Genomic DNA, 25,316 nt, shown 5'->3' with positions numbered 1-25,316 from the left:
CAGTTGACTTGAGAAAGACATTATGAGTTCAATTATAGGCAGGCTATGCGTGGATGTAGTGACATTCTGGTGTCAGCTGTCCAGCAGACAATATGAGACATAATACTGAAGTGCAGGAAAGCAGGCAGAGCCGGGTATGAATAATTTCTCAATCATCAGTGAATAATACACAGCATCACAACAAACCACTGCTTATGTGTAACTGCATATGCTAACGTGATGTATTAACACAGGAAAATAGTTATTAAACACAGAAAGCTTCTCAAGGCCAGGGGAGATATAAAGGCCATGGTAATTATTCTCAAGGAGGTGACAGCAATGTCGGGAAAAGTGAGTTATCTCTACAAAAGATCATATAGGAGTGAAGGCTCCAAGCAGATAGAGCCTATGCACCAGGGTGCCCAGAGAGGTAGATGACAGTGACAGAGCAGCAATCGCCTGTGAACTGGCACTCCTGTGCTTCAGACATGCATGAGCAGGACGGGATCAGCCACAACCACAAAGCAGAAGCAGCTCGGAAGCCCTTCCTCCTTTTCTGTTCCTGGCATTTAGTCCTCACATGGACACCATATCCTCTTTCACACCCTCATCAGGGCCTTATTGAGACATAGCGTTTCTATCAGCCAATTGTTACATGGAAGGAATGTAAATCACCATGCTGCCGTACCCATAGTTGTGCACAGTGGGAAAATTTTGCCCTTTTTACAGAAAAAAATATATATATACATATTACAAAAGAAAACATGAATAAGAACATCTTAGCCCCTCACTTAATTTTTTGAGACCTCTAAGTTGCCCTCAGTGGCACGGGCAAAATCTTTCAAGATTTTCAAGTCCCCCCCATGATCTCTCTATCAGGTCTGCCACTTCAGCCCCAACACACGTCATTATCCGTGACCTATCAGTGCTGGTCTTCCTTTCATGACCGAGATTGGCATTGCATCGTCTCTGACTCTCACCAGACTAATTCTTCATTATTCTTTCTCAGTTTAAATGTCATTTCTTTTGGGAAACATGCCTGGCCTCCTAACAGTCAATCCCCTTGGCTGTCATTTCCATCATTTTTAATTGCTAAATATCAGTGTTTTGTGATTAACTGTGTCAGATTCACCCATTGCCATATCCAAAGCATCTGGAACAATATCTAGCAGATAGCACATGTTCAACATATTGTTTTTTAATAAATATACATAAGGAAAATGTGTTTTTTCTATAGGATTCATGCTTACTATGTAAAATCATAGCATTGTGTTCAATTACCCCATCCCCTTTGGAACCAATCTTTAAGGATGCTCTACTCCAGTGGTTCTGAAACCTGAGTGGAAGACTAGTAAAAATACAGATCACTGGCCACCCTTGGACTTTTCCCCTACTCTGTGGTTGGGCCCATGAATTTGCATTTCTAAAATGTTCCGAGGTGATACTAATGCTTTAGATGCAGGGACCACACCTTGAGAACCACTGTCTGGGCTACAAATTCTCCCCTTGTTTCGGGTGGGAAGGAAAAGGAACCAAAGGGGAACTTTGGAAAGCTACATTATGGATGTCCATAGATTTCTAGCATGTTCCCTGGACTGCTGGCACAAAGCACAAGTAGGTCACTCTGCTGTACTTCACAGTGTCATTCCAGCATAGTGGGCATCATGTCACTGAAGCCAGAGGTTCATGGTCGAATGTTTACCCGGAACTCGGTTGTCATAGTTTGACTCTTGCTTCCATTTAAACCCACTTCCTCATCCCAACTACCCCCATTTCTATCAGTGAGTCCACACATTTCCTGAATTTTCAGTTTTGATTCTCATTCCTTCTACCTTGGATGTGGAACTCCAACAAAGTCCTGTCAAATGTTCCAGGGGTTGCCTCCGATCTGTGCCTCCTTTCTCATCCCTATTGTTCCATTCTGGCCCATCCCTACACTTTCCATCTCTCCCCACATCCACCCATTAGCCCTGCTACCTGTTTTGGTCTGGACTTTCCTACCAGGTTAAAATTGACTGAAACCAATTCAAATGAGCTTAAGCAAGAAAGGTATGTGTTAACCACAGGAATACTAAAGCCAGGTGTGCAGATGACTTCAGGGATTACAGAAAGTTAAAAAAAAAAAAACAAAAAACAACAATGTGGTTCTCTCTCCTGTGTGTTCTTATTTTCTTCTATTACAGACAAGCTTTCTCTATATAGAAGTGGAAAGAGAGAGTGTGGACAGAGGAAGTATCAGGATTATATCTTATCAGTGTGGCCTAACAGAAAAGAGAAATGATCTCTTCAAGTATTTTAACATAAAATGTGAGGGAGAGAATACAATCAGCCAACCCTAGGTCTTACTCACTCACCAGGGGTATGGAGCATTTTGCTTGGGTCAAGTCCTTGGGCAAGAAAACTAGATTTAATATGCAACTATCTGCAATCCCTCCAGCATTTTATGAGTTGAGGAAATGACATTTCAACAGTAAAAAGAGCAACATCAGCACCTGGAGTGTAAAAGAATTGTGAGCAGGACAAAGAAAAACAACAACAAAAAAAAAACCAGTAGCACTCAACTATATCACCCTCAAATGCAAATCCTCCTCCTCCTAAATGTCTTTCTTTTTTTCTTCTTCCAAATGCTCATTCTTAGGTTTGCTTCCACAGTCACCTCATTTTTATCCTCCTCCATGAAGTTTTTCCAAGCTATCATGGTCCACAATGATCTTTTCTTTCTTGGAACTCCTATAGCCCTTATAGTGAATGTCACATATTTAATATTCAATTTTTCTCAAGTTTCACATGCATTCATTCTCTTCTCCTTGTAGAATAACCACTCTTTGAGCATAGGGGTCATAAAAGATACTTATTTATGTCCTCTGCCATACTCAGGACAATTCTTGCCTTACTCTAACACAACTTCTGAAATGGCTTTCAAGTTAGTGAGGTCTCTGCAGAGAGGAGACTGCACAGAAAACAGTGAGAACTGGGTAATACACTGTAAAACCAATAAGGAATTCTGAATTCCATCTGAATTCCTCTTCTTTAAAAGAGGAAAATGAAAAGGTAAGTGATAGCTTCTGGTAATGTTCCAGCTCTAACTTGGGTTGGAGAGTGAATTTGAAGATGGACTTTTTAATATTATACAAGAGCTTTTATATGTTATATGCATATTCTCATTTTTATTAAGAAATATTCTTGAGAAAAAACAAAATAAAACTTGATTTTAAAAAGTCTATTTTTTTTTTGAACTCTTACAAGTTGCAATAACTTTAAATGGGTGTGGGAAAATGGAGAGAAAGATTTCCTAAAGCTCAATATGTTCATAGCAAAAGACTTCTCAGGAGCAACAAGATCATGCTTTTAAAAATACAATTAGCATTTGTAAAATTAATTTAGATAACTTCGGGGTAACAGGCCTAAGCCTTAAGAGAATTGTGCTTAAATGGACATTCTTACCACTGTCCTCAAATCCATGAATTGATTTATTCATTCATTCATTTATTGAACAATGATTCATGGAGAACTTGCTTTGTGTGAAGGGAATTTCCTAGAAGCTGACAATGCAGTAGAAAAACTAGAATGGTCCCATCTTTTATTCAGTCATATTTTAGTTGGTAAAACAATTAAGCAGATGAATGTTTTTTAAAAAAAAATCCATGAACAAAGCTAAAGGAACACATTTAGTGGAACAAAGCAAGTTTCTCTGAGGAAGTAATAACTAGGGAAAAAATCCAAAGGAGAAGTAGGAGTAAGTCAACAAAGAAAAGGGGAGAAGGGATAGCCTGCTTCAGCTAAAAGATGTGATACCTACAAACACAGAGGTGAAGGAGACACCTTTTACATGAAGGATTAGCAGATGGGAGAGAAGCTGCAGCCAATCACAGAGCACCTATCAACCACAGTTAGGAGTTTGGACTTTCTTCTAAAGACCAGGAGAAAGTTTCTGCAGACTTTTAAGCCAAAGAATGACAATCTCAGTTTTGCATTTTGCAAGGCCACTCAGGTTGCTGCTGGAAAACAAATTGGCTGAGGCAGGTCTGAAGTCAGAAGAGAGAAAACCAGAGCCAGTCAGAAATCTATGGCTGTGTCTCAGGGAAAAGGGGCAGTGGCTGTGAGAATAGAAAGGGATTCATGGACTTTTAGAAAAATATTTTGAAAGTAAATGAAGCAGGACTTGATGGTAAATCATATACAAATCTGCTCTCAGGTTTCTGATTTTTAGAAAACTAGGCAGGTTATAGTATCATTTACTATTGAGAGAAAATTCTGCTTGAGAAGCTGATTTAAAAGGGAAAGATAAGTTCAACTTGGGGCATGAGAAGTTGAAGTACAAAACAAATATCCAGAAAGAGATATTTGGTGGTTGGCAATTGCATATAAGGAACTAAAGATCCAAAGAGATAGCTCAATATTAGAGGAAGACCGGGGAGTCTTGTGTACCGAGGCCGTGGGGGTGAAGATCCCCCATGCAAATTCCATAACTGAGAAGATGAGAGCAGAACCCTGCAGAGTGGCAGCACTTAATGGCCCAAGGAGAGGAAAGGAGCCAAGAGAGAGCAGGAGCAAAATGACGGAGAAGGCATATACAAACTTAGAAGGTGAATAAGGAAAGAGAGAGTTTAGGAAGTAGAGAGGTGAACTTGGGAATTTTTCTGTTTTGTTTTGTTTTTGCTTTTGCTTTTAATTTAGAAGAAACTTGAGCTCAAAAAGAGAGAAGTCAAAGATACAGAAAACTGAAAGGATCCATTATTTAAGTTCACCCAAAGAAGGTAGGGGAGAGTGAGACCAAAGGGGAAGCCTTGGCCATGGCAAGGAAAATAGGTATGTCTTTCCTTGCATTCGAAGTAAAAGAAGAAAGGGTGGTTATGGACACATGTAGATCAACAGACTTAAGAAGTTTCTTTTTGATGTCTTTGTAAGGTCAACTGCTTAGCGGAAGGACATTGGTTACCTTACCGGGTCAGACATCCAGTGACATTTGAATTTCAAATAAAAAACCAAGAACTTTTCACTAGGAAATAATGATACTAAAAAAGGATTCATTGTTTCTCTGAACTTTCCTTTAACTGGTATCCTGCATATTTTTGTTAAGCTCAGCAAAGGTAAACATAAAAAAATACATAAGCATGGTTAAAAGTCCTCTCAAGGTTCATAGCTATGGGTTGGGGCCACAGATTTCAGGAATTATACCTCTGCAATACATCCTCCAAGTGCTGCCACAGCCCCAGAAGAGTGACAGACATCAGTCAGGGAGCAGCACCATGAGACAGCTGTTTCCTATTTAGCAGTGTTATGTATGCATGCTCAGATAAACTTGAAATTTAAAAGCTAAGAAAAATATGCATTATAAATAAAACTTAAAATAAATATCATTTCAATGAGTAGTTTTGTTCTCAATATTTATTCAGAGAGAAAAAAAAATCACACCCCTCTTTACCTTAACCTTTTAGGCAGTTATTAGTCACTGGGAAAAAAATCAGTTCACAGACTCCCATCATCTGGGTCACCTTCCCATCTGCTCACTGAAGACCCCTGAAATATCAGCACATGTTGTCATCTATCACTTCCTTGGACATCTGGGCAGGCTTTCTTCTTTCTGAGTTCCATGTGAAAAGGTTCTTTCAGCCTCTTTATATTTTCCACCTGTTGGTCCTCGATTTTTATTCACTCAATATTAGACTTTGTTCCTTATTCTGTTATTTCTCCCTAATATTTTTTTTCTATACAGAAATGAGACTGACATGCTATTGTCAAAGTTATATTTTCGGGGTCAAAGATAAGCTGTTCAGTCTTCAATATTCAGATGAGAAGTTCTGCCCTCAGGGACCTCATGGGAAGTGTTTATTCTCAGAGCCGGGAGACTTTTCAGAAAGTTTACAAGTTTATGCTCTTCCTCACACTCATGTCTTTATTTTGCTTAGTCTTGTAGGAATGACTACCACTCTTTCTTCTGCTTATTTTTGTAACAGCTGAGTACGTAGAAAAATTCAGGTTCAATCTTTGTTGACAACCTGCCAAAGGCAAGTCACCTGGGAGATTACTCACCGTAAGAGTCAGAAGATCTAATATGCAACTCTTGCTTTCTCTCTACTTGGAGTGGTTAAACACGGGAAAGGGAATGCCCCCTTTCTAACTTATGTGACCATAAAATGAGAAAAATTAGATGTTCATTGCCAATGAATGCATTCCCAGCACAATACAATATTTCAGAACTAATTTCTCTCTTAAATGAATAACTTTATTCACTGCAATCTTCAGTAAAATTTCAGATACACAACATTTATAACACCACATTTTAACGTTATAAATGTTTAGTATTCTTTCACATGGTCTATTAGCATTTATCTGAGTAGTTTTTATTTTGCATGAGCAAGAACAATGAAGATATACACAAACATGAGACCCATGAATAAATTGAAAGGATTGTAGAGATGGCATTTTGTATCTTTTGTTTATATATTTTAAAGGCATGCCTTGTTCTCAGTGAAATCTTTTTCCCCTAATTATTCCAATTTGAGAGATAATCTTTCCAGGAATGAAATAACAGTGTCATCAATAATACTGATTATCTTGACTGGTAAATTATTTTACATGACCAAAACCAAGTGGATTGATTAATTACTTTCTAATTTGGCAAAACAGATCACTCTGATTTTTGTAAATACCATGTACTCCACAAGCCAGTTATTTACATTGTGCTTTTAGAAAGGAACAAAGGAAAAAAATAGACATTTCCTTGCTTACAAAACCATTTTGAAATATATTTGAAATAGCAATCTGGAATTTTCCAATCTCAGAAATTTCATAAAAAAATTATGATGCTCTTTTAGACACATGGTAAGTTTTACATTATAAGACTGTTTATTCTGGGCATCATTTATCTTTGGTAATTTCTAAACTTGGTAAATACCCAGTCATACCAAAATGCAAACTACTTAATAAGGGAAAAATTAATTAAATAGAGTTTATTTACTTTTTAGAACATTATGTATTGAGGATTATAGATATTTTCAATAGTATGCTTCCTTTAATGAATTTATTTCTGTTTGGCAATAGGAATTTTTCCTCTCTCTTTAAAAAAAAAACACAAAACAAACAAAAATTAAAAATGCCTTCTTCTTCTCTTGTTTATCTCAGGTTCATTTTTAAAATTGTTATGTGCATTAAATTCAGATTCCCTATATATTCATGCAAACAGAAAATGAATACTGTGTCTATAAACTGATGAGTGTTGGGTATAGTGCTTATTGCTACCAGATCATGGCTCATATCTGAGAATTTATTTATAGCTTGAACATTTCTCGATTTCTAATTACCATATTTAGGTTTTTATCTTCCTTGAAACCGTTGCAGAAAGTTATACATTCATTTTAAATCTTCTGCAATCATCCTGAGACACAGGTAAATTTAAATACTGGTATCTAATTTGGTTCAGAAATCAAAATACCTCTGCAACAGTGTTGGCGAGTTGTCCTTTGTTCATATATCAAACACAGCACAGCATTCTCCTTCCCAGCCCTGTCAGATGCAAGGAGGACTCTAGGAGTCCGTTAGGTCCCCTTCATTCACTTCTGGTAGGCACAGACCTGAAGATGCCCTCACACAGAGGTTCCTGTGTTTGGAGATGGATTTAGCTTAAGACATTGTACAGAGAACTTCCTTGTTCTTGGAGATGGATTTTTTCCAGTGCTTTGGGATTGAATCCAGGTCCTCACGCATGCTAAACATACACTCTACCCCTGATCTCTACCCCAGCCCCTTGGAGATGGCTCTTCTTTCCCTGTTGCCCAACAGGTGTAACCAAAGCCTCTCCATGTGCTGCCCAATTTTCACTGCCTTGTTCTTACTCGACTTTTCTGGACCTCCACAAATTCTGTTGTCTTTATTTTGGAAACTCTTTGATCTAAGCTAGATCAACAACCTTTAAGGGTGTCCACCCAATTAAAATGTTTGCACACTCTGATATAGGGAAAGTGAAGAAACTAAAAGAGGAATGAAGAAAAAAGAAAAAACAAATTAAATATAAGCCCTATACACTGTCAAAATGTCCCATGCAGCCTGTCTCCTAACACCATCCCAAAGCTGCAAGATTCCACCAGTTAGAGCTAGAAAGGTCCTGAAGAGATCATTTTACCCAGAGGTTCTGAGCTGTACATTAGACTCATCTGGGAAATTTTTTTAAATTTTTTTTTCCAGATCCTTCTGGACTTAAGGTCTCAGTATGTGTGCATTTTTGAGAACATCCTAGATAATGTTAATGAGCAGCCAGGGCTGAGAACACTGCTTTTTAATACAATTCTAGATGGACAAATTTATGCCAGAAGCTGTGTGTGTGTGTGTGTGTGTGTGTGTGTGTGTGTGTGGTATGTGTGGTGTGTGTGTTTGTAGTGTGTGTATGTGTGGTATGTGTAGTGTGTGTGTGGTATGTGTGGTGTGTGTGTTTGTAGTGTGTGTGTGTGGTATGTGTGTGTGTGGTGGGTGTATTTGTGGTGTCTGTGTATAATGTGTGCATGTGTGTGTAGTGTTTGTGTGTGTGATGTGTGTGATGTGTGTGATGTGTGTGTGGTGTGTGTGTAGGGTGTGTGTGTAGTGTATGTGGTGTGTGTGTGGTGTGTGTGGTGTGTGTGTGGTGTGTGTGTGTGGTGTATGTGTGTAGTGTGTGTGTTCATGTGGGTAGTGTATGTGTGGTGTGGTGTGTGTGTGTGTGTGTGTGTATGTGTGTGTGATCATAGGGCAGGAAGTCCACTTGGCAGCACTTGTATAATCTGGACACATCAGAATGGAGTCTGAGGGTGAGCAACTAGTGCATACCATTTCCTCTCATCTCCTGAAGAGCCGGCTAAAACTTAGGACAGTGGTTCTCAAAGTGGACAACTTTATTTGTAGAAAGAAAATAGTTACTTTTAAAAGATTTCAACCTGGATTAAACCTCAACTTTCTCATCAAGTTGGTATAGAGAAGTACGATTCACTTTCAAATGAAACTATGGGGGAAAGAAAAGGCCTTAATCAAAGGATAGTACCTGTATGTGTAGCATCACCTGGGAATTTGTGGAACATGCAGGTTATTGGGCCCCAAACTACTGAGTCAGAAACTCTGGGGGTTGACTCCAACCATCTATCTTTGAACTAGTCTCTGTTAGTCGTCTCATGCATGTTAAAGTGTGAGAACCAATGAAATGTTGAGTACAGATAAGAAACCAAGTGCTATGGTCTGGATATGAGGTCACCCCAAAGTCTCCTGTGCTGATGCAGAAATAGTCAGAGGTAAAACGATTGAACTGTGGGAGCTGGAACCTGATCAGCTCATCCTAGTTTGGATGGATGGACTGGGTGGTACCTGGCGGCAGATGGAGAGAGCTGCAGGAGGTGGGTCACTGGGGCATTCCCTGGAAGGGCGCATCTTCCTTGTAGTCCCTTCCCTCATTTCATTTCTCTGCTTCCCCCTGCCATTATGGGAGCAGCTGCCCTCTGCCCTGCCCTTCCCCCATGATGTGCTGCCTCACTTGGGCCCAGAGCAATGGAGCCTGGCATCTGTGAAATGGTACCTCTCATACCACGAGCCACTTTGCCTCCTCTAAGTTGTTCTTGTCTGGCGTTTTGGTCACAGTGATGTACACTGACTAATATACCAGGCAATTGTAATCAGTGTTCCTTCCGTGATGGGATAACTATAGAGTGCATTAGAGTAAGGAAAAGGAAATTACCCCAAGCCTATGCATGGGAGACAGCAAAACAAAGCAAAATAGAGGAAATGACATATGTTTGCATTTCCTAATTATGTATTCCCCTTTTAAAAAAAATTTTGACAAAAAATATGTGTGTATATGCATGTGTATTTACATATGCATGGTATATCAGAAGGATAAGATAGGAAAGTGAGAAAAATCAGAGCACATAAATATAAGGTATAAAAATGCTAACTCCACAAAAATGCACACATGGATATATCCTACAAGTTTAATTTCCAATGCACAGTGGCCAACAAAAAGAAATAGGAATCAGGAAAGCAACAACGTATTTAGAAGAGACACAGTTTTTCCTAGTAATGAGAAAAATTTCTTTCATTGAAATTTACAATGAGAACATTTTAAATAGGGGATGACAGCTTTGACAATCTGCATCTAATAAACTTGTCATAAGTCAGCTCACTGGCCTGGTCCACCAAGGACTGGCAGAGTGCAGGATTAAGGTGCTACCATAGAACTGTAGAGATACATCTGGATAAATGCTTGGAAGGAGGATGACTTCTCTAGCTCCCAAACTTCCAATATACTCAATATTTTGGGAAAAAGGAATGTCAAGGAAACAAATGTTCGTATCCACTAGCAGCCTGCGCTTTTTCTTGATGTTTAAATAGCTCCAGATTGATCCTCCTTGTGCTATCAGTTTTCCATGATAATATAAAAAACTTGTGCTTTTTTTTTTTCTATGCGTCTGTGAGTGTGCATGCCATGTCAGGATTGAATTCAGGGGCACTTAATCACTGAGCCACATCCCCAGCCCTTTTGCATTTTATTTAGAAACAGGATCTCACTGAGTTGCTTAGGGCCTCACTAAGTTGCTGATTCTGGCTTTGAACTTGTGATCCTCCTGCCTCAGTTTCCTGAGCTGCTTGGATTACAGGCATGCATCACAGTGCCCAGCCAACTTGTGCATTCTTTTAAGGATGTACTATGAGCAGCTCAGTGGACAGTCATTAGTGTTGAAGAAGTTCAACAAACACACATATACATATCTGAGCACTTGAAAATGCTAATGATACAGTTGAAGTTACCCCTTCCAGCTAGCAAATATCAGAGTAAGTTGGTTTCATCTTCCGGGAAACTGCAGCAGAATCTGATAGGCTTAAAATGAAATGTCTGAATATGTACACTTGCACAGTATATGAAGTATACAAGAAATGACATCAAATAAGTCCAACACTTAAAATTCAGATAATACAAGATACTCCTGATATTGTCATATGTGTGGGGTAGGGAAGCAGCCTCCTCATAATACTCCTCTGTCCCTACAATAAAAAAAGTATTTTGAAATTTTAACAAGAAACTCTTGGTCATAGAATTAACACCTGTAAATTTATGTCTACTAAAATATCAACGACAGTATCCTTTTGTTTCTAATTACCATGTTTTAAAGATTGTCCCTGAAGCTAGACAGGAAGAGAATAGGATAGCAATTCAACAATTACTGATGATAAATTATTGCAAACCAGGCGCAGTGGTGCACATTTGTAACCCCAGCCTCACTCAGGAGGCTGGGGCAGAAGATTCAGAACTTTGAGGCCAGCCTCGGCATCCTTCAACATAGTGAGATCCTGTCTCAAAAAAAAAAAAAAAACTGCATTTCTCCAAATTGTTCATATATATATAAATCTATCAAATTTATTCATGATTTTTTTAACTTACTGGAGAATGAGATTAAAGGGAATGAAGAGCAATTTAACATTTTTAAATGTTTGTTTATTTAATATTATATTGATTAGTATGCTAGTTTCTTATTGTGAAAAAGCTAAAAATAGAGAAAACTACTATTTTAGTTTGAACTTAATTACCTAGTTAGATAATCACTATCTTGATTTTCCTGTGTTTCTTCTAAGACTTTTCTATGAATTTAATTTTTAATTAAGTGTATACTATGTTTTCAGTTACTTTTTCAAAGATAAATATATAATAAAAATTTATATATTTAGTTTTATATATATTTTAGTTGTAGACAGACACCATACATTTATTTTAGTTAGTTAGTTGTTTTTTTGTTTGTTTGTTTGTTTTTTAATGTGGTGCTGGGGATCAAACTCAGTGCCTCATGCATGCTAGGCAAGTGCTCTACCACTGAGCCATATCCCCAGTTCATACTTAGCTTTTGAAGAATAGAGACTATCAGGAAAAAAAAAAAAAAAAGGTGCTTTATCTAAGTAGAACTTCTGTTTTATCAAAAATCTGAATAAATAAATTTTTGTGATTTTACACTCTTATTTGAAAGGAAAATAATAGGGATAATCAAGTGGTATTGGTATCATTTTCTGGCTTCCTTACACACTATAAAATATGACTTAAAAAGAAAAAGTAAGGAACCACATTGTTAGTTATATATTTTTAATTCTAGTGGGGAAAATATCTTTCAACTATTATTATTCATTGAATTATCTCAAATCCAACAGGAAGGCTCTCTGAGAAAGTTTCCAGCTCCTTCCTCCTGTCCCCATACAGTGTCACAGAATGCAGACTCTCGAATTGTAGTTTTCAAGTGGTAACTGCAGTGACAGTCAATGCTCAGAGGCCCTTTGCTTAGATTAATCCTGAGCAGCCTTTCCAAGGAGCTTTAATTAAAACCTTAAAGTCAGCTTGACTCCATTCTCCCAAGGCTCCCCACCTCCTCCACCCAAAGCGAGGCCTCAGCTCTGACAACTTTACTTTTACAACATCTCCAGTCTCTCTGCTTTCCCACAGTTAGTGATTTTTCCTCACATTACCATTGATTTTGATGCTTTCAATATTCTCTTCTTTTTTTTCTTATCTATCTGAGCTAACACTACCAAATTAATCTAATAATCCTCCTTTTTTTTGTAACTAGAGAATGACATTATTTAATTTTTTATTATGATAAAAGCATATCACATGAGACTTTCCCTTTTGATATATTTTCAGAATACCATACAGTGTTTATGGTGAACAGTGTTGTACAGCAGGTCTCTAGAACTGAATCATCTGCATAACTGAAAATTATGCCCATTGAATAGCAAATTCCTGTCTCTACAGCCACCATTCTACTCTCTGTTTCTGTGTTTGACTCATTTATATACCTCATGTAAATGGAACCATTTTCTGTGACTGATTTATTTCACTTGATATAATTCCCTCAAGTTTCATCTAATGGACATCCAATCCTGCCACAAATGATGGGATCCCCTTCTTCAATAGAGCTGAATGATATTTTTTGTATGTATATTGCCAATATTCTTTATTCATAAAGACGTTTGATTCCATATCTTGATTATTGTGAATAATGTTGCCATGAACGTGGGAATTCAAATATCTATTTGTTCAGGATTTCACTTCTTTTAGAAAATTTCTCAGAAGTAGAGTTGTTGAATCAGATAGTATTTCTATTTTTAACTTTTTTAGGAACTTCTTCAGTTTTGAACAATAGCTGCACCATTTTACATTCCTAACAATGTACAAGAGCCCCAATTTTTCCATATTCTCAAGAATAATGAATCAAATGTTTGTGAGGTAATATCTAATTGTGGCTATGATTTGTGTTTCCTGATAATTAGTGATTTGGACACCTTCTCCCACACCTTTCGATCATTTGTATGTCTTCTTTGGAGAAATATCTATTTAAGCCCATTTTCAAATGTGATCTTAATTTCTTACTCAGATTCCTTAATGGAATTCTTCAGGATTCTAAATGACTATGGTTAAAGCTTGTGTGTGTGTGTGTGTGTGTGTGTGTGTGTGTGTGTGTGTTTAAGTGTTGATCTGGAGTAAAAGAAACAGCCTCTTTTATAATCTTACCTTATTTTTTTTTTTTTTTGGTATGCCATCCCAGTATAATCCTACCTAAAAATATTCATGTTCTTTTTTAATTAGCTTCAATCTTCTACCTGATTAGCTGATCAATTCTACTTCTAAGCATTCACTGAAAATATCTCTATACATTGAGTATTCTACCAACTCCATCTCCATCTGTCAAAATTTTACCCAGGCTTCAATTCTAGTTCATATACCACATGTTCCATTGGGCCTTGACCACCAATTTGTATATGATCTTTCTTTTACTTGCATATGATGACACTTGACATGGCTCATGTCCCAGTTTAACTTGTATTCTGACTAGCTGTGGAATTGTCCAATTATGAACTATAAATAGTATATAAGTTTCTAAAGTGCAAAGATTGGAACTTATGCATCTCTGTATTTATCATAGCTCCTTGTAAAATCTTACACATAATGCATATTCAACAAAGTATTTTTTAAGTTTTTTTAGTTGTAGTTGGACATAATACCTTTATTTATTTTATTTATTCATTTTTATGTAGTACTGAGAATCGAACCCAGTGCCTTGCACGTGCCAGGTGAGCCACAACCTCAGCTTCAATAAAGTATTTGATGAGAGAATGAATGGATGGATGGATGGATGGATGGATGGACAGATGGATAGATGGGTGAAGACTGAGCATAATTCACTCAAAGTGTCTATAACTGCTTTAAAACATCAATACTTTCCATGTCACTTACCTCTGTCAAATAATTCATATGCAGAGGAGTATTTCCCAGTCAAAGCATTCTTGGTTATCTGTAAATAAAGTGCTTGCTTTGTCAATTATCCATGGCAATGTGAGAATTCCTTTGATGTAATGCTCAGCCAGGTAAGATTAATGAATGGAAAAAATTGGAAGGAAGTCATGGTTGAGGGTGAGCTTATAAGAATTTTAACACTTAGCAATAAGAAATAAAGAACTATCACAAAATCAGTTTGAATTAAGACTTTGTCACATCCAAAAAAAGAAAAACACTGAAAAGTTATAACTGGATTTTTCTGATAGCTCTGTTGTTACGTATATACAAAAGCTTCATTCTGTATCTGACCACATCTATTTCTTTGGTTATAGCTACACAATAAATCTAAATGAATTTGTATCATCTGTCCTTTTGCTTTCCCTTTTCACCTCAATGCATGCAGGAAATAAAAATTTAGCCTAATAATGTTGGGAATACCTGTTTAGAAATACCTCTAGTTCAATATTTTCAGTCTTACAAACAAACCCCAAAAGATCTCAAAGCTGATATAAAAGGAATGTGGATGATGTGTGAAAATGTAGAGAAAATCATAACATTGGCATATTCATTCAAAATTATTATCAATTTACTTGCCTATTTGTCACCAAAATCATAAAATAGGATCTGGAAAGGCCGTTGGAGAGAACCATTTTCTTTACCTAGAAATAGATTGTGCTCTGAGCTCACCAACGAAGTATGGATAGAGTGGGAAAGTGGTGCTTAACTGAAGAGGGATTATCCTAAAAGGCACAACCCAGCTTTGAATCTCTCCCTGGTTTGGAAGATTTAGACAGTTGAAGCTAATTCTAAAATCAAGAATATCTAGCAGGGTGCAGCAGCACATGCCTGTAATCCCAGCTACCTAAGACAGGAAGATTGCAAGTTCAAGGCCAGCCTCAGCAATTTAGTTAGACACTGTCTCAAAATAAAAAAATAAAAAGGACTTGGGATGTGGCTCAGTGATAAGGCACCCCTGGATTCAATTCCTGGCACATACATATGTATATGCATGTATGTATTCTATTACTAGGTACACTCAGGACTGGAGCTACACATGTCAACATGATAGGGGTTGGGGGAAATCTAATGTGCTCTGCAAGCCCATGAAGACTTCTAAGAAAGTCCTCAAAGAGAGTCTAACCCACTGTGAGAGTGAACCTCTAGGCTAGATGAGAAAAAACAAATCTTGGTGATAATTCTCAAGTCCAATCAGGATTTAAACTCCCAGTTTTAATGTCATCAAACTGTCTCCAGAGGTAATGAGGGACCCAAGAGGAGAAGTACCAATGGAATCTTTCCAAACCATTGCAGAACTCAATGCCTATGAATTAAAATGAGACATGGCCTCCTCTGCTTCCATTACTGGCAAGCAAGAGGATCATTATCTTCACTTTTTCATTAGTGTGATATCGGGTGGGAAGAAACTGTAGCTGTTGAGTAGAGACTTTGAATTGGCTCCAGGAACAGAGTTAGGAGCCAGGAACATTGCTATGTCATTGTCTTTGTTGTTGATCATTCCCTTTAGCTCTGTGCAGATGGTCTGAGGTTTTGACCAAGGCAGTGGTGACAAATTAGGGCATGAAATTACACTCAGGAAGTCATGCTATGTAGCTGCTTTTCTTAGTTGAAAATAATTCCTTTAAGAAAACAAAACACTTTTTAAAAATCACTTATGTATAAACAACTGTCACTCACCTGTAGATGTTTTAAAATACTGTAGATCTAGAGTGATCAACCTCATGGTTATAAAAACTATATCAGTTGTTGATAAAATTATTTTTATTATTATGTCATAATTTTTTTTTAATTCAAGTTTTCGGGGTATTTTAAAACATGTGTCTTCTGATAAGGAAACAGAATTCTGGCTTATAAGAACTTTGGGGTTTTATTCCAGAAATATATGCTGGCTCCAAGTCAATAAGAGGAGCTGGAAACAGCTATTAGTGAGAATGATATTAAATACTGTCCATCTTCTCCTCTGTTTATTAAGAGTTACTTCTTCTTTCTACTTCAAATCACTTTGCTTGACTTCCTCTGCTGCTCAGAGAGGGTATAAAATTGTCACACCTCAATTTGGTTCCTCAAATGAAAATTAAAGAGTGCATGGTATCTGAAAGGATTATATATTTCTCACTTTCACTATAAGTGAACTTTCCCAAAACACAAACAAAACACAAGTAATTGGGAACCACTTCTGAGAACTGCTAAATCATCTCACCAGGACAGCTGTCGGGTCTATGTTCCATACTTGTCTAGCTAAATTCTTAATGCATAGCACTCCCAACCCATTTTTGATCTGGAGACTCATCATCTTTCCCTGACTTTTTGATGCTTATCAGTTAAATTTTAATATTAAAAACACTGTGGGACAAAAGCATTGTCATGTAGTTGGCAACATGAATATAGGGTCTAAAGTACATGGAAGGGTCAAAGATAAAGGCAGACTGTCCTGACATGGGGGAATACTACTGGATTGGGATCTTTAAGAAGAAAAGCTGTCTTGGAAATGGTGAGACATAGAAAGTTAAGTGTCCCACTGGGGAAACACTGACTTTGGATTTGGAGAGCTGACTTAAGTTTCTTGCTATTGACAAGATTTTGAAGGGAGGTGTCTTAAAGTCACAAGGTCACAAGTCTAAGATCAATATTTGAAGTTGTGGATCTAGACTGCCTCACCATGGTAATATAGAGAGGAAAAGCCAAAGGGTCGAGTGCAAAATTCTAAGGATAAGCAGAGGAGAAATGCTCCTGAAGAATTAAAAAGGGAAAAAAAATCAGTCCCTGGGAAACAGAAAATAATAGATGTCAACCTTGGAAAAGAGGAGAAGCAGTTCACCTTTGCTCTGGTTCATGTTAGAGTACCTCTGTCCAAACCACCCTATCTGTGCGGGAATATATTCAATGGTGGGAAATTCACCATTTTGGGAGAGCTCATTCCATCTTTGGAAAGTGCTGGGTGTCTCCATCGCTTCCTATTTCATGGAAGTGTGTTTCCTTTAACTTCTCCTCACTGGGTCTATTGTGAGACAGACAAGACAGTTGCTCTTTCACACAATAGACTTTGACATATTTGAAGACAGCTGTTATGTAATTTCCCTTTCCCTGCCTTTTATTCCCCTGAGAGGTTAAATGCAGAAATTAGCATTTATTTTTGTTTGTTCCAAAATTACTCATATATTAAAAGACAGCCCCTTTGCCTATAATTTTGAAGTGCAGCTGAAGAGTCTCTGCCATCAATTTGGACACTGAGTTCTATATTATTCCTTTATCATCTCTTACTGTCCCAGAATTCTAACATGTTGGTGGTCACTCTTCCACTTGCTCTGATCATTTCATTTTGTTTGCCACAATGATGGAAGTTTTACATAAGCCAAAAAGGTGGAAGTTTCCAGAAGGAGAGGTTAGTCGAAAAAAGCAAAAGACGTTCATAAAAAATTTAAAACTAGCAAAGGTACTTAGACTTGACTATAGGGAACGTGTGGGTATCTTAATAGAAAAGTAATCCCAATATTAGGGTGCCTTTCTCTCATCGTAGTCCTTGGAGGTAAAACATGACAGTCCTGCGAATTGAAAGGCAGACATGAAAAAATAAATTGCTTTGACAAAAACTTGCAACGCCTTACACTTATAATATCTAGCAACAATTTCTGTTGGTTTTATTGATTATTTATATATTGGCAATAAGACCTCATTTTGGAATAGTGATTAACCTTGGCAGTATTTTCTCACATATTTTATTTGAGCCTTCTAATAGCCACATAAGATTTTATAGATGAGACCACCAATTCTAAAATCTTGTCTGAGGCCAGTCATCATAGAGAAGAGTGAAACTGAATTCAATATCAAATTTACCCTACACAGACACAAAAACCCCTTTCTGCCTAGCTTTCTTACAGACACGACTGTGACATGACTGACCTGTGGACTCAAATGTGTCTGAAGCTAACCCACCTGTGTGCTGTCAGAATTCATGACCTTGGCCTTACGAGAATGAGTTTTAACCAACTAACCAGCTGCTGAAATCATTCTGTCCCAGGGTACTGAAAGCAGTGCCATTTGCAAACCAAATTAGTAGTGGTAGTAGTAATCCCATGATCCCGTAACAAGTCATAATATAATTAGCAAGCCAAAGTCAGTTAAAATTGTATGTGCGTCAAATAAATAAGTAAAATAAAATAAATATTTGATTGCCTACCATGGGCCAGGTGCTGTACACTTTCATCTCATTTAATCTTCATGACCCCCTAAATGGTATTTTTAACCTTACTTTACAAATGAGTAAACTGAGATTTTTTTTTTTTTGTCAGTTTACTGGAGCAAAGAGCAAGAAGGTGAGCCAGGACTTGATCTAGATTTGAATCTCAAATACCAAATAATTCCATATACTATTTCCCCATTGTCATGGGAAAGCAGTGTAACCAAAAGAATAGGAACTTACCTTTTCCCATAACATGTTAACCAAGATAAGATTTCACTTGCCCCGGCTGCCTACATGCTGTATTTGCTGATGTTCCAGAATCCTTCCTTCTGTGTCCTGCCTATGTCTGACCTGTTGATCTCAGAACAGTTAGAATGCGTCCCAAGCTGCAGGGCGGCTCTCGGACTGCTGTTCGCTGCCAAGTCCCTGTACAATGTTAGCAGCCTTTACTATAAATCCGCGCTGTCTAATCTCACCAGGGACCTCAAGGTTGCTCCACAATTCTTACATTCACGCTTGGTTAATTTCCCATCACATTCTCCAAGTGGTTTTTTTCTAATTATTTACAGCCTCTCTAAGACCTTAACCCTATGCCTTCCTCCCCTGTGTTTATCATACCTGCCTCTAAAAAGAGTAGACCACCACTACTGCAATTTCTTCTGTTTCCACCACTTTCTCATCTTTACCTTCCATTTTCCCTCTACCTCTTGCCCTCAGGAACAGGTGTCAGCGTTCCTTTTCCACTTGCCTAAACACTTTCCCCTACAAGACTTTCTTTCCCTATACTTTCTTCCAACCATCTTTGTCAACAAGTGGGCATTCTCTTGCCCAACGATTTTTTTAAATGTCCAACTCTCTGAGGCACCTTCAATTCCATTTATGAACAAGTTCACATTTTCCATGCTAATAATAAAATTAAAAGAAAACTAAAAATAAAGCTTTCCCTAGCCTGCTATCCCTTCACTGCTGTGTAATATTGAGAGACAGAGACATTCTAACTCTTCACTCATTGACCTTGAAAGTTTAATTTCTCACCACTGCTTAATACTTTTCAATATGGCTTCTGTCTGAAAAATTTCTAAGATCTTTTTGGCGTAGTAAAGTGACTGCTAAGAATGCATGCCACAATCTGAAGCATGATGGTTAGGTCTGAAAGATTAACATCCAAATTAAGCCAATACAGACATAGCAGTACCCACAATTACTGGTAAAGATTATTTAGTTGGAGATGGTTATGGAGAAAAATGTAGATAGGGAAGTGAGGGGATAGCCTTAGGAAGAAAGGCCAAAAAGAGAAGGGTAAATCTAGCATGGCTCTGAGAATCCATGAGTTGGGAAGCCTGTGGTCAAGCTGCTGCTTGAAGATGACAAGGATGATGGCATTTAGAAGTCAAGTATGTTCTAGAAGTGCTTTGCTACTGCAGCTAATCATGGAAGACAAGTGAGCCCTCCATGTTTCCACACTTTTCAGAATCACTTGTTAACCTTCCTCAAGGTCACATGTTGGTTCAGATTCTTATTTCTCAGATAATTGCAATAGTATCACAAACAAGGTCCCTAAGAAGGACTGAGGTTGTGGCACTGTGGCATAATGGTAGTGTGCTAGCCTCGTACGTGTGAGGCACTTGGTTCGGTCCTCGGCACCACATAAAAATAAATAAATAAAATAAGGGTATTGTGTCCATCTACAACTAGAACATAGTTTTAAAAAAGAACTAAAAAATATGAACAATCAAATGAATAAAATAATTTTTAAATTCCCAAGTTTTTTTTTAACCATGATGGGCCTCATAAGGACAATTTTTCAAGTAATGAATTATTTTTAAAACTTTTGCAGAAAAATATATTATTCTATCAGGTCCAAGAGCCTTCAGAAGGGAGTGAATGGTGAACAGTAAAGACCATTTTAACATAAATAAGACCAAAACAAAAGAAGTTACTTTTCTTAAACTCAAACATTAAGGCAATTATACACTTTGACCATACCAAAAAGAAAACAAAAACAAACAAACAAAAAAACTAACATTTAATGTGTTACATAATATTTTGTGGCGTTCTGTTCATGGAAAGCTAAAAATTATGTGGAAGTACCAATACATTGAAGTCTTAAATATGAAATCTCAACATATGCTGATTAGATTGTAAGTAGACAGTCCATATACTAAAATGCCAATAAAATTTATGAATTCAGCTTCTTCCTCCCACTGGGTATGAGGCACCAACGTGGATCACCAATGAGTTTATAGAATTACTGAATTTCCAAGCCTCAATTTCCCATCAAGTAAAAATGCATCAAAATTATGAATATTTTACAATGTAATTTTATTACAGCATTAACAACATTTTCTTTATACAATTATTCTGTTGGGAAAAACATGTTTATGTTTTCATTACTGTGTTTTCATTTATAATTCAGCAATTGTGATTTCTGTCGAGTATACCGATTTAAGAATTGTTTAATTCTTTCTTTAATGGTCTTATCATATTATTTTTTATTTTTAAAAGATATTGAAGTTGATATTTAGCTCTTCAATTCATTTGAAACAATCTAAATATAGCTTAGAAAAGTCTCTTGGGTCTCACTTGAATTGGATAATTTAGAAAAAGTTCAAAATGCTAAAAACGTGCTAAAATAAAGTATGTGAGATAGAAATGAAAATGAAACAAACTTTTGATTTTTCCTATGGGAAATAAATTTTAATTTTATGAGAAAATAATACTGCTGGTGGTGCTTCGGGTAAGAGTTTTAGAAGAATTTTTAAAAAGATCATTATAAGACATAGGAAGTTGTATTATAATCAGTAAGCTGATCAGGTCATTTTGAACTTAGTAAATCAGCTAGGTCTTTGTTTAAAACTGCTTATGAATAAATTACTTTATTCATGTCAGTAAAAAGTCAGAATCTCAGAATCTTTTTGGCAGTTGTTGAGCAGTTGAGCATTTGATACAATCTTTTTATTTTATTTATTTTTTTAGTGATGAATTATCAGATGACTTTAAAGGCAAATTTCTCTTTTTCAAATGAGTAATTTTGCCCATGGAAGCAGTAGACTTTAAAGTCAGGTCAGTAGACTTTAAAGTCAGCTTTCATTCATAGTGTGAACATTTTATTATTTCTCTGTATAATCTTTATTTCAGTTTTTGGTTGCTTGCAGAGCTTTGGGGTGATTTATTTTGTAAATTTTTTTTCATTGTTGTCAGCAACATACACATATTGTCTCTAACTCAGAATCGCCATGTATACCTTAAAGAAGGAGTCTGCAGACATTTTCTGAAAAGGTCCAGATAGCAAATATTTTAATCTTTGCAGCTAGATGATCTCTGCAGAAACTACTTAGCTCTGTGATTATACTGCAAATATAACTCTAAACAATATATACACCAATGGGCGAGGCTGTGTTTCAATAAAACTTTATTTATAATCACATTCATTGGACAGAATTGGGCCAAGGTCTGATTGAAGTAGTAAGAGAAATAGGAGTTTCAAGATGAAAAAAGTCAGAAGGTCAAGGATCACGTTTTCTCTCATATGTAGAAGCTAGAAAGGAAAAAGGAAAAGAAGGTATGGAAGCGAATTTCATGAAAATCAAAGAGAGATAAATAGAATAGAAGAAGGGGACGTGGAAGTAGATGAGGGACAGGTGAAGTGCTGAGGAGTGGTATTGGCCAAATTATATTGTTAAATTGTGTGCATGTATGAATATATAACAACAAATTCCATCATATGTACAATATAAAGCACCAATAAAAAATGGGGAGGAAAAAATGGGTTCAAGGACCTATGAAATAATATCTCTTATTCTTCACAATTAATTAGATTTCAGTGACTCAAATAATAAATATTACAATCAGAGTAAATGCTGTAGAAGCTCATATTTCCTTCATAGCGGCCTTGTCAGCCAACTACTGAGCACCTAGGCTGAGATACTGTGATGGCATCAACTGTGATATAAGGCACAGAGGGCCCAGTTCCTGAAGCCTAGGTTTGGAAGAAGGAGCTATTTCAGGTTTTTTAAGGTATAGGCATTCGGATCATTTTGGGGGGCAAGAGTGGGTTCCAGGGATTGAACTCAGGGACACTTGACCACTGAGCCACATCCCCAGCCCTATTTTGTATTTTATTTAGAGACAGGGTCTCACTGAGTTGCTTAGTGCCTCACTTTTGCTGAGGCTGGCTTTGCACTTAGGATCCTCCTGCCTCAGCCTCTGGAGCCACTGAGATCACAGGCATGCGCCACCATGTCAGCCATTTGGCCTTGAGGTGTTTTATCCAGCATTGCTGCACTCAGCTCTGTCTGGGAGAAAGGGGACATTGGCCTGACCTTCCCTCTGTCCTCATCCCATCATGCCCACCCCAAAACTGTAGAAGTCAGGGTTTCCTTGTGCTTACTTTATTTTTACTTAAGAAATTAAGACAAAATACTGGTGTCCTCTGTCCTACTTCTTTATTTTGAGGTCAGGAGCATTAGGTTTCAATTCCTGTATCTTACTGCACTGGCAATCTGAGCAGGTATTTCATTTTCTCTGGGGAGATAGTGTATTTTCAGAGTAGATTTTAAACCCACTCTTTAAAACATATGCTTCTGGAGAAAAGGGTGTAAACACCCATAAGGAAAGAGCAGTAGCAGCAATGGATACATTTTTCCATCCCACCACTGTGACTCAGCTTTTTTTTTTTAAAGGAATTACGCAGATTTTTAATTTTTTTAAATGCTACATTCAACATTCATCTCTCTAACAGATATAAAGCAATGTTTCTAATTAAATTTATTACCAACTTCTAACAGCTGGTTAAATCATGAGAGTTGCTGAAAGGCTGAGGTTTTAATTCACTACCTAGAGTTATGAAAGGCTTAACTCATTCAAAGAAGAAAATAAATCATTTTTAAAAATATGAATATGAGAGTAATGGAGATTTTATTTTAATTTTCCCCTACCACATTGATTTTTATATGAGACACTACATCCAACATTGCTACTTTTTAACTCATTCCAGGGGAGGGGAGACATTGATTGCAAACTTCTCTATGTAAATCTGTGAAACTGTAAATCTTTAAAACTAGACTTTAGAGTAATTCAGAAACTATTTGAACTCAAAGTTCACTGGCCAAAGTACTGATTAACATTTTCAAACAATAGAATTTCATGAACTTGAATTTTATGTAATTGGTAATTTTTACGGGGTTTTTTGTATAATGATGACTATTGACAGTTTGGACAGTTAATTATGACCTAATAAGTATGCACCTTCCTAGGAAAATATTTATAATATTTTTAGTCTGAAACTTCAGTAGTAACTTTATTCTTTGATTATGCATTAAAATTTTTCAGAAATTTCCCACACTATATTACTACATTATACTCTATAGCCCTATAAAACTGCCATCAAAATAACACAATGAAATTCTAATGTTCCACGCCATCAGAAACCTAGCAACCAAGAAAAGCCCAGGACCAGATGGATACACAGCTGAGTTCTACAAGCCCTTTAAAGAAGAACTAACACCAATACTCCTCAAACTATTTCATGAAATAGAAAAAGAGGGAACCCTTCCAAACATATTCTGTGAGGCCAATATCACCCTGATTCTAACATTCCTTAGAATATTTACATGTCATAACTTTTAGATATGAAAACCCAAAGAAAGTGACTTATTAAAAGAAATGAAGCTGGATACACAAGCTTGTATGCTCTTAAAACTGGCTTCAGGCCAGGCATGGTGGCACATGCCTATAATCCCAGTGGCTCAGGAGGATTGAGAGTTCAAAGCCAGCCTCAGCAACTTATTGAGGCTCTAAGCATCTTAGTGAGAACCTATCTCTAAATAAAATATAGAAAGGACTGGGGATGTGGATCAATGGTTAAGGGCCTGTAGGTTCAATCCCCAGTATCAAAGAATTATTAATTATTTTTTTAAAAACTGGCTTCAGTGTAGAAATTAAATGATAGTCTGTTTCTGCATTGCCAATATCTAATGCCTTATAACATGACTTAAGTCTGGCAATGACCATACAAGTGCAAACAAATTCTTATTGATCAAAGACTCAGCTCTAGCATCCAGGTTGTAATGAAATGTCAGTGTACTCTAAATTTTAGGTTGCAAGTTCTAATATAACCTGGTGTAAGCAAGGGTAGAAATCCACTGGTGAGAATGTTCTCTGTGAGATTTCATACTATCTGTTGTGTCCCTCTCCAGGATCTGTCACTGCGAAGGGGACGAAGAGAGCCCCCTCATAACACCCTGTCGCTGCACAGGGACCCTGCGCTTTGTCCACCAGTCCTGCCTCCACCAGTGGATCAAGAGCTCAGACACACGTTGCTGCGAACTCTGCAAATATGACTTCATAATGGAGACCAAGCTCAAACCCCTCCGGAAGGTACAGTATCCACAGGAGCTGGTTTGGGGGAGAGAACTTGCAAGGCAGGCTTGTTTTTATAAGTTCATTTCCTTCCCAATAAGACTCAGCCAACATGCTAATATCCCTGAAGGTGATGTATCCTGTAATGGGCTCAGTGTGCAAAAGACAGCCAAGAGTTGGCAAGTGATCTTTTATTCTTCTCTGTTTTATACATTAGGACCTCTGATTTATACATCACCCTTCATGATTAAAACAAACAAACAAAAAAAACACATATGTATAAATATATATATAGAGAAAAATCATACATATTTATGTATGCTAAATATTCTTGTAATTCAATCTAATTGAATTGTTAAAAAATTTTTGAGAATAGTTCTCAAGAAGTTAAATGATAGATTAAATAACATGAACCTATCTAATTTCCTGAAAGTCAAGTAGTAAATTATAGAAAAGTAGATCATAAAAAAGAGTGATTTCTTCTAGAAGGTATAGACTGATTTTATG

The 25,316-nt window shown here is 37.0% G+C and overlaps 1 protein-coding gene and 1 long non-coding RNA gene across 11 annotated transcripts in view; one reads left to right on the top strand and one right to left on the bottom strand.

The window, feature by feature from the left end:
* Positions 1-18,904, bottom strand: part of LOC143397530 (uncharacterized) — a 207,788-nt gene extending 188,884 nt beyond the window's left edge. For 5 of the 6 annotated variants that reach the window (XR_013091172.1, XR_013091170.1, XR_013091171.1 and 2 more), the window contains exons 1-3: positions 18,690-18,904; positions 14,210-14,267; positions 7,415-7,579 (exon numbers count right to left, since the gene is read on the bottom strand). This is a non-coding gene — a long non-coding RNA (uncharacterized LOC143397530). The remainder of the gene's footprint in view (positions 1-7,414; positions 7,580-14,209; positions 14,268-18,689) is intronic. The other variant, XR_013091174.1, reaches the window with a different exon arrangement.
* The window catches only part of Marchf1 (membrane associated ring-CH-type finger 1), a 409,990-nt gene that overhangs the window by 335,733 nt on the left and 48,941 nt on the right, over positions 1-25,316 (top strand). For all 5 annotated transcript variants that reach the window (XM_076853641.1, XM_076853639.1, XM_076853642.1 and 2 more), the window contains exon 5: positions 24,647-24,827. In XM_076853641.1, the coding sequence (XP_076709756.1) occupies positions 24,647-24,827 (181 nt within the window). The remainder of the gene's footprint in view (positions 1-24,646; positions 24,828-25,316) is intronic.

The sequence above is a fragment of the Callospermophilus lateralis genome, chromosome 4, assembly GCF_048772815.1.
Source record: "Callospermophilus lateralis isolate mCalLat2 chromosome 4, mCalLat2.hap1, whole genome shotgun sequence".
In the NCBI taxonomy this organism is placed as follows: domain Eukaryota; kingdom Metazoa; phylum Chordata; class Mammalia; order Rodentia; family Sciuridae; genus Callospermophilus; species Callospermophilus lateralis.
This window is presented reverse-complemented; position numbering and strand designations above follow the sequence as displayed.